Source organism: Myotis davidii, unplaced genomic scaffold (assembly GCF_000327345.1).
Source record: "Myotis davidii unplaced genomic scaffold, ASM32734v1 scaffold79, whole genome shotgun sequence".
Lineage (NCBI taxonomy): Eukaryota > Metazoa > Chordata > Mammalia > Chiroptera > Vespertilionidae > Myotis > Myotis davidii.
Window position 1 is genome coordinate 2,697,211 of NW_006294339.1, and position 12,317 is coordinate 2,709,527.

At 39.9% G+C, this 12,317-nt stretch overlaps 1 protein-coding gene across 2 annotated transcripts in view; it reads left to right on the forward strand.

The window, feature by feature from the left end:
* The window catches only part of TCEANC2 (transcription elongation factor A (SII) N-terminal and central domain containing 2), a 36,954-nt gene extending 24,924 nt beyond the window's left edge, over window positions 1-12,030 (forward strand). For both annotated transcript variants that reach the window (XM_006768351.2, XM_015566962.1), the window contains exons 4-5: window positions 2,902-3,095; window positions 10,990-12,030. In XM_006768351.2, coding sequence (XP_006768414.1) covers window positions 2,902-3,095; window positions 10,990-11,178 — 383 coding nt within the window. In that variant the 3' untranslated portion in view covers window positions 11,179-12,030. The remainder of the gene's footprint in view (window positions 1-2,901; window positions 3,096-10,989) is intronic.
* Window positions 12,031-12,317: the final 287 nt, after the last annotated feature.

Consider the following 12,317-nt stretch of genomic DNA (forward strand, 5'->3'; position numbering starts at 1 on the left):
TGTTAGGCTATACTAGTGGTCAGCAAACTGCAGCTCGTGAGCCACCTGCAGCTCTTTGGCCCCTTGAGTGTGGCTCTTCCACAAAATACCACGTGCGGACACGCACGTACAGTGCGATTCAAACTTCGTGGTCCATGTGTAGAAGTTGGTTTTCGGAAAGGAGATAGATGAAACAAGTATACAAGACGAGTGTGGATGGGAGAGTTGGAAGGGGTCGACCTCAGCGAACGTACCTCAATCAGATTGAGGACGTTTTTAGCAAAGGCCAGCTTAGGAGTACCCTAATTAAGTTAATAACAATGTACCTACCTATATAGTTTAAGTTTAAAAAATTTGGCTCTCAAAAGAAATTTCAGTGGTTGTACTGTTGATATTTGGCTCTGTTGACTAATGAGTTTGCCAACCACTGGGCTAGACAGTTGGCATAAGCTGATAAACTTTTCAAATGGTTTTGACTATTTCCCCAAATTTAAATCCGTTTTCTGCTTCCCTTTTTTCAATGATGGCTGTTTTTAGTATATATTGAATTCTTGTATATAATGAGGTCTATTTCTGTGCTTCATTTTTTTATCCATTAGGTTTATTTTCTGGTGCTAGTTCATATAATTTTAACTGTTATTGTTTATAATATGTCCTAATCTTCTCTCTATATATAAGGCTAATGTGCAGAGTGTCCCCTTGGGTGTTCGACCGGGAGACCAGGAGTTCAGTTGCTCACTATGATGTACACTGACCACCAGAGGGCGGTGTGGATGAAGGAAGGCCCTGGCCAACAGCTGGAAGGCCCCGATTGGCTCTGATCTCTGGGCAGGCCTAGGGACCCTACCTCTCCATGAATTTCGTGCACCAAGCCTCTAATATCTTATAAGGCTAAATGCTGATAATTCCTCTTTTCTAAAATATTTTAGACTTTTACCCATTTATATTTCTATAATAAGTCTATAAATATTGGTTGTCTTCTAATACAAACAGCCTATTGAGATTACATTACATTTACAAATTAGCTTCAGTATTGGCATTCTTTTACTAACTTTTCATCATATAATATGATAGTTTTCCCCTTGTTTTACATATTTTAGTAAAAATATGTTATTTTTCATGTGGGCCTATCTCTCCACAACACTTATCGAACCACTTTACTGATCCCTAGCTCCTGCCATGGTGCTGTTTGCTAGAGGTACAGAAATGAACAAATCACAGCTCTTAACCTCAAGGAGCTCTCTTTGGTGGACAAGAGAGATAACTGATCTAATGGCAACTAATTATAATAATTATTGTGATAAACAGAAGCCCAAGGTGCTAAGGAAGCACAGAGGAGGCCTACAACCAAGCCTGGGGGTGTTAAAGAAGACTTCCTAGAGAAGGGACTCCTGTACTGAGTCTTAAAGACAGAATGGAAGTTAACCAGATGAAGTGGGAAGAAAGAGTATTCCAGGCAGACAGAATGTTTATTGGAAAATATGTTCAAAAGCAGAGACTTTCAAAATATTGAAGTATTTTAGGAGCTACAAGTAGCTGGAGTATAGATGACAGTAGGATGGTAGCTGGAAATGAAGCTAGAAAGCAGGTGGGAGGGTGGCAGATGATTGAAGGGACTTGTGTGGCAGGATATGAATTTGGATATAGAATTGAAAGATTTAAGTAGAGCAGTGAAATGGTCAGGTTTATGTTTTAGAAAAAAATATCCCTAAAAAGAGAAAATAATAAAGTTAAATAAAGACCTCTCTGGCTTCCGTAGAAGATGGCATTAAGGGGTTCCAAACGTATTGCATTTGGTAGTTTGGACTCAAAAGACTCTTTTAATCTAAAGCAGTCTGTGACCTTATTCCCCTTTTTAAGAAATGCCATTTACTATTATAGAAACCAGGTCTGTTGTCCTGTAGAATGTGCCACATTCTGAATTTGTCTGTTTCCTCATATTATAACCTATTCCTCTGCCTCTCATATTTTCTATAAACTGGAAGTTAGCATTGAATGATTCATTGGATTCTGGTTCATCTTTTCTCTGGGAGGAGGGGCAAGAATACTTCATAGGTAGGGCTGTGAAGTGCTACCTGTGTCTGATGGTGCCACTCTCAAGGATGCTGATTGATCAGTGGTTCAGGTCATGACAGCTCATTCCTCTATTATAAATTTCCCCATCAACCTTCTATTGAATGAATTGATCTACTGATAATTAGCACCTGAGTGAATTATTTCATCATGGGCTACAATTATTTTTTTTAAATTCTGTCCATCTTTTCACATTTATTAGCTGAATAAAGAACATTTCCTCGCCCTAGCCAGTTTGACTCAGTGGATAAAATGTTGGCCCATGGACTGACCGAGGATTTGATTCTGGTCAAAGGCATGTACCTTGGTTGCAGGCTCAATCCCCACCCCAGTCGGGGCATATGCGGGAGGCAACTAATCAATGTGTCTCTCTCACATCGATGTTTCTCTCTCTCTGACTCTCCCCCTTCCTTGCACTCTCTCTAAAAAAATCAATGGAAAATATCCTTGGGTGAGGACTAACAACAACAACAAAGAACATTTCTTCAATAGCTAGAGCTATTTGGTTGTTCTGAAATATAATATGTACCAAGAAGATAAATGCTTACTTCATTTCTTTTATTGCAATTTTTGGATTAAGGTGTTGGCACCTTAGTTGTTCTGTTGTAAGTATCTTTTGGTCATGTTTCTATTTTATGACTTAATACATTGGCTAGTCCAGTGCTTCTCCCCCTAGTGATTATCCTGTAACCCCAGTCTTTGAGAAATGGTCTTCATTTGCACAAGAGCCTTAAAATCCTTAGGGATGTGAATGGCTTTCTAAGTGCCATACACACATCAGTCCATCTAGTCCTGTACTTTTCAGAAGACAGAACAGCCTTTCCTTTGATTTCTCTTCTCTTGCTCCAGGTCACACGGTGAATAAGATGCGTCAACACTCAGATTCAGAAGTGGCTTGTCTTGCCAAAGAAGTTTACACTGAGTGGAGAACTTTCATTGAGAAACATGCAGATAGACCTTCTATTGAAGTCCGAAGTGATTCCAAAACCGAGGCACTTAGGAAAAACGCCCAGAAATTACTCTCAGAAGCCTTGGAATTAGAGGTAATGTCTGGTTGGAATGTGATTATTAGGAGCTCTTGGTTAAATGAGCCTCACATTTTCAAAATGAACTTTCATAGTCTTAGTGCTGTGGCTTTATTCTGTTTTTCTCTTTAAGGGTTCTGGATATGTAATCATTCTGGGAGACAGTGTTGTAGAAAGGAACTAGCAAACCTGAATTAAAACCCTGGCTCTAGTATGTACTAGCTGTGGCATCTTAGGCAAATCCTTTAACATGAGGCTTGATTTTTTTTTAACTGTAAAATAATTATTGTTCCTACCACCTAAGGTTATTGGAAAGAGTAAATGGACTGTTTATACAAAAGAATAGTATAGTGCCTGGTGATTACAAGTCACTTAATGAATGTTGGTTCCTTCCATTTATTTTATTTATTTTTATAAATATATTTTTATTAATTTCAGAGAGAAAGGGAGAGGGAGAGAAAGATAAAAACATTTATGATGAGAGAGAATCATTGATCAGCTGCCTCCTGCACACCCTCCACTGGGGATCGAGCCCACACCCAGGCTTATGCCCTGACCAGGAATCGAACCTTTACCTCCTGGTTCATAGGTTGACACTCAACCATTGAGCCACATTGGCTGGGCTTTTTTCTTTTTTCTAATTCTAAGATTTCTTTTATGATTATGCATCTTATCTCCAACTTTATAAATTCTGAGCTTACCAGAGAACCTCCTAAACATTTACACTAGTGTCTCCTCATATAGGCTTCTCTCCCACCTATTTCAGTTTTTTAAAAAAACACACTCATAAAGCACTTATTTGAATCCGAAAGGGAGAGGGAGAGAAAGATAAAAACATTTATGATGAGAGAGAATCATTGATCAGCTGCCTCCTGCACACCCTCCACTGGGGATCGAGCCCACACCCAGGCTTATGCCCTGACCAGGAATCGAACCTTTACCTCCTGGTTCATAGGTTGACACTCAACCATTGAGCCACATTGACTGGCTCCTTCCATTTAAAATTTGTTCTCTTGCCACTCAAGCAAAAATTCTGGGATGGACTGTTGTGGCATATCAGTGGCAAAAGAAATAGCTGTCTATTGAAAAGATTCTACTCCCCCATTTTTTTTGTCCACACTCTAAAGCATATAATCAATTGGCCAGGCATAATTCCTATCATCTTCATAGCCAACAGTTCAGGTGACATTAGTGGCTTGAGGTACACATGCTAGAAGGATTTTTGCTCATTAACAATAATATTAATCACCATCATCAAACAAATCTTATATGTCAGTTTATACTCTGGAAAAATCAGACATATAACATTTATATATTTTCTTCTTTTTAGGGTATCCCTATCAAAGTTTCTTTAAGAATAATTTAATATTATTAACAAAGGAAGCAATTCAGAAGTCTGATTTAAATGCTAGATCTGTTACTATATTCTCTGAACAAAATTTTAACCTTTCTGTCTCAATTATGTATCCACAAAAGAAGGGCAAATGAACTCATGGTATATTATTTACTTTTTAAAATATAGTTTTGGATTTTTAAATACACATTTAGAAAATGTGAAAAACATAGAAAGGAAAAATAAGATCACCATTGAACTTACCACCCGGATATAATCTTGTTAGCATTTTGATGCATTTTCTGTTTGGTAAATTATTATAACTTTTTAAATGAATGCTATAATATGATTATCCCAGATTATTAAGAGCCATTTATATGCCAAATGTTCCATAAGATAGTTTTATTGATTATTTAAACAACATTGCAGAAAATTAACAATAATTTACATTTATGTTGTCTTTTTCATCTTGATCAATATCAGTTAGTGTCATTTTGTATATGCTTTTCTATATATGGTTATTTTTTCATTTTTATAATTTTCAGTGTTATTTGATAGCTCAGTAAATTGCTATGCTGTTAAGTTTGCTTTTCTTTTCCTAAAGGAAGCTTTAATATGAATATTAAGCCCTTGGAAGAGAGAACAAAATATGAAGGTTGTAAGTCTAAATAAATAACTTTCCAGAATATTGATTAGCCAACAAGACTTGCTATTTGATATTTTAAATAAAGTTTATTTTTTAAATAAACCAAAATTATTACAGAAACATATAGAGTGTGGATATATAATATGTAGTTAATGTGGTGTTAAATTCCAGTTCCCTGTGGTATGTTTTTAAGTAAATGATAATAACGAAGCAATGCTTGTAAGGATTAATGAGCAGTTTGCCTACTATATTAAACTCCATAATAATTATCCTTTTAGTTTATCCATTAATTATCCTTTAAATGGCACATCAAGTGGTAAGCACTCAAGTGTTACAAAGCTAAGTTAAAAAAGTGATATATTCGTTAGTGCTTTCCAACATAATTGGAAAAAATATCAGATTAAGCATAGTTGAGTGGTTTTGTTCCCAAAGAGTAAATTTTAAAAATTAAAAAGTATGCATCTTTCTTTCTTCCTTGGCCAAAAAAAAAAAAAAAAATCAATCTGTTTTTCTTGCATAAATAGTATTTGATAATAGTTTGATCAGTTTGATGTGTTGAAGAATTATAAACATTTTTGCATAAAAGTTAACTCTTAGCACCTATTATCATCTGAAACATTTCCATATTAGGGTAAATCAGTGACCCATCTAATCCAGTATCTGGTCTTTGACAGTAACCAATGTTGAGTGCATTCAAATCAGACATCCAATCTCCACAAATGTACTTTATCAGGCAGTAGTAAACCATTGGGTAAGTTACTGGCCCAGCGACTAAAAAGCCTTTACAATTTGATCCTAGCATGTGTTTTTACAGATCTACCCATTACATGTTTTTGTAGAAAATAAATGTTTTCATGTTATTTGTTTTTGTTATATTCTTTTGTAGTGAAAGCCACAGATGAGGAGTATACACACACAGCCAAATGTATCTCTTTATTACTGTATAGATCTTGCTTTCCAGATTCATAGATTGTTTCCTTGTTCTTGGAATAATGGAATAGATGAATAAAAACTCCATTGTTGAGACCCTGGCTCCATTCCCCTTTACTTTCTCCCTTCCGGATCTTCTTTGTTCTTCCCTACATTTTAGATCTTTCCTCATATGAACATCCCCTGTGGTGTCATTCTCTTACTTCCCCTTCCTCATTATCCACTCTCCTTCCTACCTCATGGCCTGTGATCATTTTCCTATTATGTCATTAAAAAAAATGAACCTGATTCTCAAAGTGAGCCTGTATCATTAAGAGTTATGAAACACTGGCTGGTTGGCCCAGTTGGTTGTCAGATGGTGCTAATGAGATCCAGGTCAGGGGTACGTCCCCATATGGGACTGCTAGTTTTTTCTTTGTTTAATGGCCTCAGACTGCACCTCTGGCTTTGACCAGCTCTTTCATAAATGTATTTAAGTGGTCAAAAAGGAGTGTGGTTAGATAGGTACAAATCCAATCATGCTCTGTGTGCTAAAACTCACACAAAGTTTGCTTCTAGTGGATATTCAATTCAGTAGATGTTTAGTACTACTACTGCTAGTGCCAGGGAGAATGCAAACATAAGTGAGTTGCATTCCCTGTCTTAAGAACGCTTACTGTCTCCTGGTGGAGAGCCTGTAAGTGACTAACTAATAGAAGGCAAGATAAAAAATATCTGAAATGGGTACAAGCAAATGGTGTAGACCAGTGGTCGGCAAACTGCGGCTCGGCAAACTGCAGCTCATGAGCCACATGCGGCTCTTTGGCCCCTTGAGTGTGCCTCTTCCACAATATACCAACTTCTGCGCATGGGCCACGAAGTTTCAATCGCACTATACGTGCGCGCCCGCACGTGGTATTTTGTGTTTTTTGTGGAAGAGCCACACTCAAGGGGCCAAAGAGCCGCATGTGGCTCGCGAGCCGCAGTTTGCTGACCATGGGTGTAGACACACAAAGGACAATATATGAAATCTGATAGGGGAATCTGGGAAGGTTTTATGGAAGAGATGGCAATTGAATTGGCCTTTGCAAGAGGGGTAGAATTTTGCTAACTTGAAAATACATATAAAATAGAAACATTATATTTCATATCTTATTTGCTATGTGTAGGATGTTATTGAAAGAGCAGGAAAGGAGGGAGGATATGTTGGGGGGTAGGGGAGAAGGACATTCATTTAACAAATATTTACTGAGCTCTTACCATGTGCTTGTACCTATGCTAGGCATGGAGAATTTAGAAATGGATCCAGCACAGTATCATCCCTAAAAGGGCTTACAGGCTTCTGTGAGAGATAGACAAATAAACAGTTACAGTACAACGTGGGAAGTTCTGCATTTAAGGTACACACATAAAAAAGACCTGTTCCCTTGCTTTTATTTTATTTTATTTTCTTTTATTTTTTTTTTTTCTGTTCCCTTGCTTTTATTTTATTTTATTTTCTTTTATTTTTTTTTTTTCTGTTCCCTTGCTTTTAAAGGGCTTACAGATGTGGCAGACATCACTAATTGATTATGGCACCATTTCCCACTGAGGCCAGAATCCTTGATGAAAGAGCTCTAGGTGGTCATGTTTTATTCTAGGTGATCATGTTTTATATCTTCTCTAAGCTATAACCAATTTGTCCAGGATTGGACAACTGAATAACTCACAGGTACAAATAGATAGGGAAGGTAAATCAGATTCTCTGTCTCTGAGACATGTGAACTAGGAAATGCTAAGAAAACAACAGTGGGAGTGTTGGAACAGATGTTGGAGGAGCTATGAGGAAGCAAGGGTAGAAATGTGTAGAATATGGGGAGCAGTGAGTAAGGCAAATGGAGAGGAGCAAAAACCTATGGGGAGGAGACCAGGAAGGTCATAAGATACAGAGAAGGAATATGGTCCCCAAATGAATCCCTAGGTTTCTTGCAGCGTTCCTATTCCCATTTCTACTGGTGCATCTCACAGCAAAACTCCCTCTTCTCAAGGTATCAGTGAGACTCTGGTCCTTTAGCTAAGTCCCAAAGGGCTTACCTAAATCACCAGGTTAGGACCCATTGGAAAGGACTCAACGATTTGGATTGGTTTGGATTATCCAAGGGCAGTTTTAAGTTCATTCACTTTGTGCAATTAACTTTTATACAAAAAGGTACATGATGAATTATTATCCTGTATAATTTACATTTTAATATCACTGATGTTTTTCTTCACTTCTTCATTCTGATTGGCCTTCATTTAATAAGAAGGCATGAATGAGAATTGTTACATGCTTGCTCCCTATTCCCATCGCATTGCTGGTAGAACACCTATTCCACTACCCAGCGGTTTCTGTGCATGTGCAGTCACCTTTCTAGACTGTGATTCCTGGATAGTAGGGGGCAGGTCTTTTCTGCTCAGTCTCCCTAATACCCAGATCAGGCCAGACTCAGAGTAGCAAATCAGTAACTATTTGCTAAATAAAGTATATATGAGTATCCAGTTATGCAAATTTCAAGGCACTGTCAGAGTTCTTTTTTAAATATATACTGTAATTCAGTGGAATGGCCATAACCTGTTTTGCAAAAGTATATATACCCTTTCCCCCCAAACAACCATTCCCCTAAAAAACACCCACCTTTTTCTTAACTGTTTAAGTGAATCTCTAAACAGTGACTAACCATCCTCACACTGGATTGACGAGCCTCTCTGGCAAATGTTGCTGGACAAATGCTGGCCAGACAACCGGCCACCCTTTCAACCTCCTGAAGTAACCTGCTTCCAGGGCTGCCTCAGGCCAGGGTTCGCTGCCCACTCAGGAGGCCATGAAGAGCTCGAGATGTCTGGGTTCTGGAGAGCCACAGAGCCAAACCACATCCACTCACCCTAGCACAAGCCAGATCAGTCATCAGGACCACAGATTTCCTGGAAGGCCTTGTCTGCTATACCTGGGCAGATGTCTGGGCCTACATATTCATTCTCTGTCCCTCTTTTTCTCTCTCAGTCCTGTTCTTCCTGCCGTCCTTATTTCTTCCAAGTTTCATTTTTCTGTTTGTGTCAGCCTGTCTGTCCCTTATATTAGGGTGTTTTGTTTTGTTTTTTTATCAAGTATTAGGTGACTCTTTTCTATTTTTGGTACACTTTTTTCTTTTTTAAAAAAAATATATTTTATTGATTTTTTACAGAGAAGAAGGGAGAGAGATAGTTAGAAACATTGATGAGAGAGAAGCATCGATCAGCTGCCTCCTGCACACCTCCTACTGGGGATGTGCCCGCAACCCAGGTACATGCCGGAATCGAACCTGGGACCTTTCAGTCTGCAGGCCGACGCTCTATCCACCGAGCCAAACCGGCTAGGGCTACACTTTTTTCTTAAACTTTTCTTTTTAAATAGTGTATAGCCCTGGCCAGTGTGGCTTGATTGGAGTGTTGTCCCAGACACCAAAAGGTCATGGGTTTGATTCCTGGGCACATACCCAGGTTGCAAGTTTGCTCCTCAGTCAGAGTGCATATAAGAGGCAACTGACTGATGTTGCTCTTTCATCAATCTCTCTCTCTCTCTCTCTCTCTCTCTCTCTCTCTCTCTCTCTCTCTCTCTGTGTGTGTGTGTGTGTGTGTCTGTGTGTCTGTGTGTCTGTGTCTATCACTGTCTTCCTCTTCCCTTCCTTCCTTTAGTTCTGTCTAGAAATCAATGGGAAAAATATCCTTGGGTGAGGATTAACCATAAAATACAAGAAAAAAAAACAGTAACTGCAGTAAGAAGACTTGAGTGTTGCAGGTCACTGCAGGGTATCTGGACTTCATGCTGAGGGCAGTAGGGAGCCACAAAAGGCTTTAGAGCAGGGTACTTCCATGTTCAGGATTCTGAATGAATCACTGGATTAAACTGAAAGTGGGGGAGGTTGGAGGCAGGAGAGAATAACAGTGGTCAAGGAGAGGGAGCAAATGGCATTAAGTGGGTGTAACATCATCCCCGACAAGAGCTAGGATTGCTTTCTTGTATTTTGTTTTTTAGCTAAGTTTTGACATACAAATAAGAATGTATTTCCTAGGGAAAATGTACCTTGCTGAGGGAACAAGTATCTGTAGCAGACAGAGGTGTGTGAAAGCAGCTTAGTAGGCTCATGCGGGGCGATGCTTAGGACTGGGGAGGGGATGGGCCTGGAAAGGAAGGTGGGGCCTAGGGGCCCCCTGACCAGCAGCCCAACCTGGCCTGGATCCAGACCGCGTGGTCCAAGTCCCATACCTGTCCTACTTTGATTATGTCTGCGACCTTAGGAGGACTTGGGCCTGAGCCAAACCACCCTGGAATTGCTACAGGTCCCAACCCCTAAGTCTGCTGTGCTTAGCTGACCCTGCAAGCATCTCCTCAAACTCTGCTGGTTACTCAGAATGCTGAGGGGACAGTCAGTGCAGTGAAAGGGCAGAAATACGAACTTGGAGTCGGGGCTCCAGGTCAGAGTCCCAGCTCTGCCTCTTAGTAGTTGTAAGAACTTGAACCTTTCTTTACCTTTGAACCCATTTCCTCATCTGCAAAATGAGATAATAGGAGTTGTGAGCATTCAATGTGAAAAGTGATCTACACACATATTAAGATCCAGATCCAGTGTTTCTGAGATGCAGTAAGGGGTTAAAAAGCACTCTTAAAACAAACCCCCCAAAAAGTATAAACTGTTACACTGATTTATTATCCTTGGTCTTTGTTTCCTGGTTGGTAAAGTACAGGCCCAGTACCCTTCGCTTAGTTCAGGCCAGTTTCCTGTTATAATGGCAAATATTACCACCCGGCAGGGGTTGTGAATGAGGTCCCTGTCACAAAGCACATGGCCTTGTTCCTTAATTGCCAGGGTGGAATTAATTTGCTCTTCCTGTTTCTCTTGTGACAGGAAGTAGATGTCCTTGAATTTCAGTTGATTAATGGAAGCCTCTGAGCAGAGTGCTTCAGCCTCTCTTGTTTTTAATTCTTATGTGTTGCAAGGCCCTAATTTGATAATTTTGCTGTTTTTTAGATGGATCACCTACTGGTTGAAAATATTGAGCGGGAAACGTTTCATCTCTGCTCCCGCCTCATTAATGGGCCCTACCGGCGGACGGTGAGAGCCCTGGTCTTCACATTAAAGCACCAAGCTGAAATCCGGGCTCAGGTGAAGAACGGCTCGCTGCCAGTCGGCACGTTTGTACAGACCCACAAAAAATGACCTGAGGACGGTTCTAACCCTGGGCTGGGCAGAAAAGAAAATGTGTCCCTTTCTGCCATTCAAAGACTCTTTTGAGTTTGGGTGATGGCTGATGCTGGCTGCGCTAAATTTTCCCATGGTGCCATTCCTTCAGACAGAGGCTGCAGGGAGCCCTGGGAGACAGGCTGCAGGAAATGCTTCATTAGCTGTAGTGCGCTGGTGCAGCCTAACAGGACGTGCACAGGCTGTCCCTAGGAAGCGCTGTGTGGTTGCCATCACCCAACACAGCAAAGGGTGACGGATTTTGGATTTCGCTGTGAGTATGCCAAGGACACCGCTAAACTTCCCCCACGTCAGGCAGATGAAGTTACTACTTTATTTCGCCACCCTGCAGGTAACTGAAACTCAATTACTGCTGCCGCTCACACAGTTCCATCCCCCTGAGTTTAGATGGCTCTGGTGCCTGTCAGAACTCCCCTTTCTGTTCTCTTTGCTCTACCCCAGGGGTGAGCCTGCCCGAGCCAGCCAACTACCCCTTCTTTCCAGAGCTCACTTATCTGAATGCGGCAGCTCCCCCTGGAAGACCTTCCGTGTTGGTCTCCGGAGCCCCCATGCTGAGGCTCCTAATGAAGAACTGGCCTGCAGCATCCCCACACTCGGGCTTATTTGAATATGTGACACTCTCATCTTAAGGTTCTGTAGAAGATACATAATGAAATTCCTCTTGAAATGAATTACTGTAGTGAAAAAATTCCATACATATATTTTTAAAATAAAATACCTCTACATAGGCCTATTGGAACAATTATGTAAATGTATTTGCTTTTTTATAAGTAATAATAAACTGGGACTTTCCCCCCGCCTAAAACAAAAGATATGGCTTGTTCATTGAAAAGTATTTTGGGTTGAGAAAAAGTATAGTTGGTGAAGATGAAAAATTATTGCAAAGAATTTAGAGAGATGGTAAGACCCAAGAAAGGTTTTTTGAGGTTAAGGGAGACTGGAGCATGTATGTAATCTGAAAAGAAGGAGCTAATAAAAAAGGACAGATTTAAAATACAAAAAAATTGGGGATGGGTTAAAAAGCAAGGACAGAAAGGAAGAGATTAACATTGCCTTTAATCCTTTCATCTGTTGTGTTAGTAGATATTGTTTCAGTT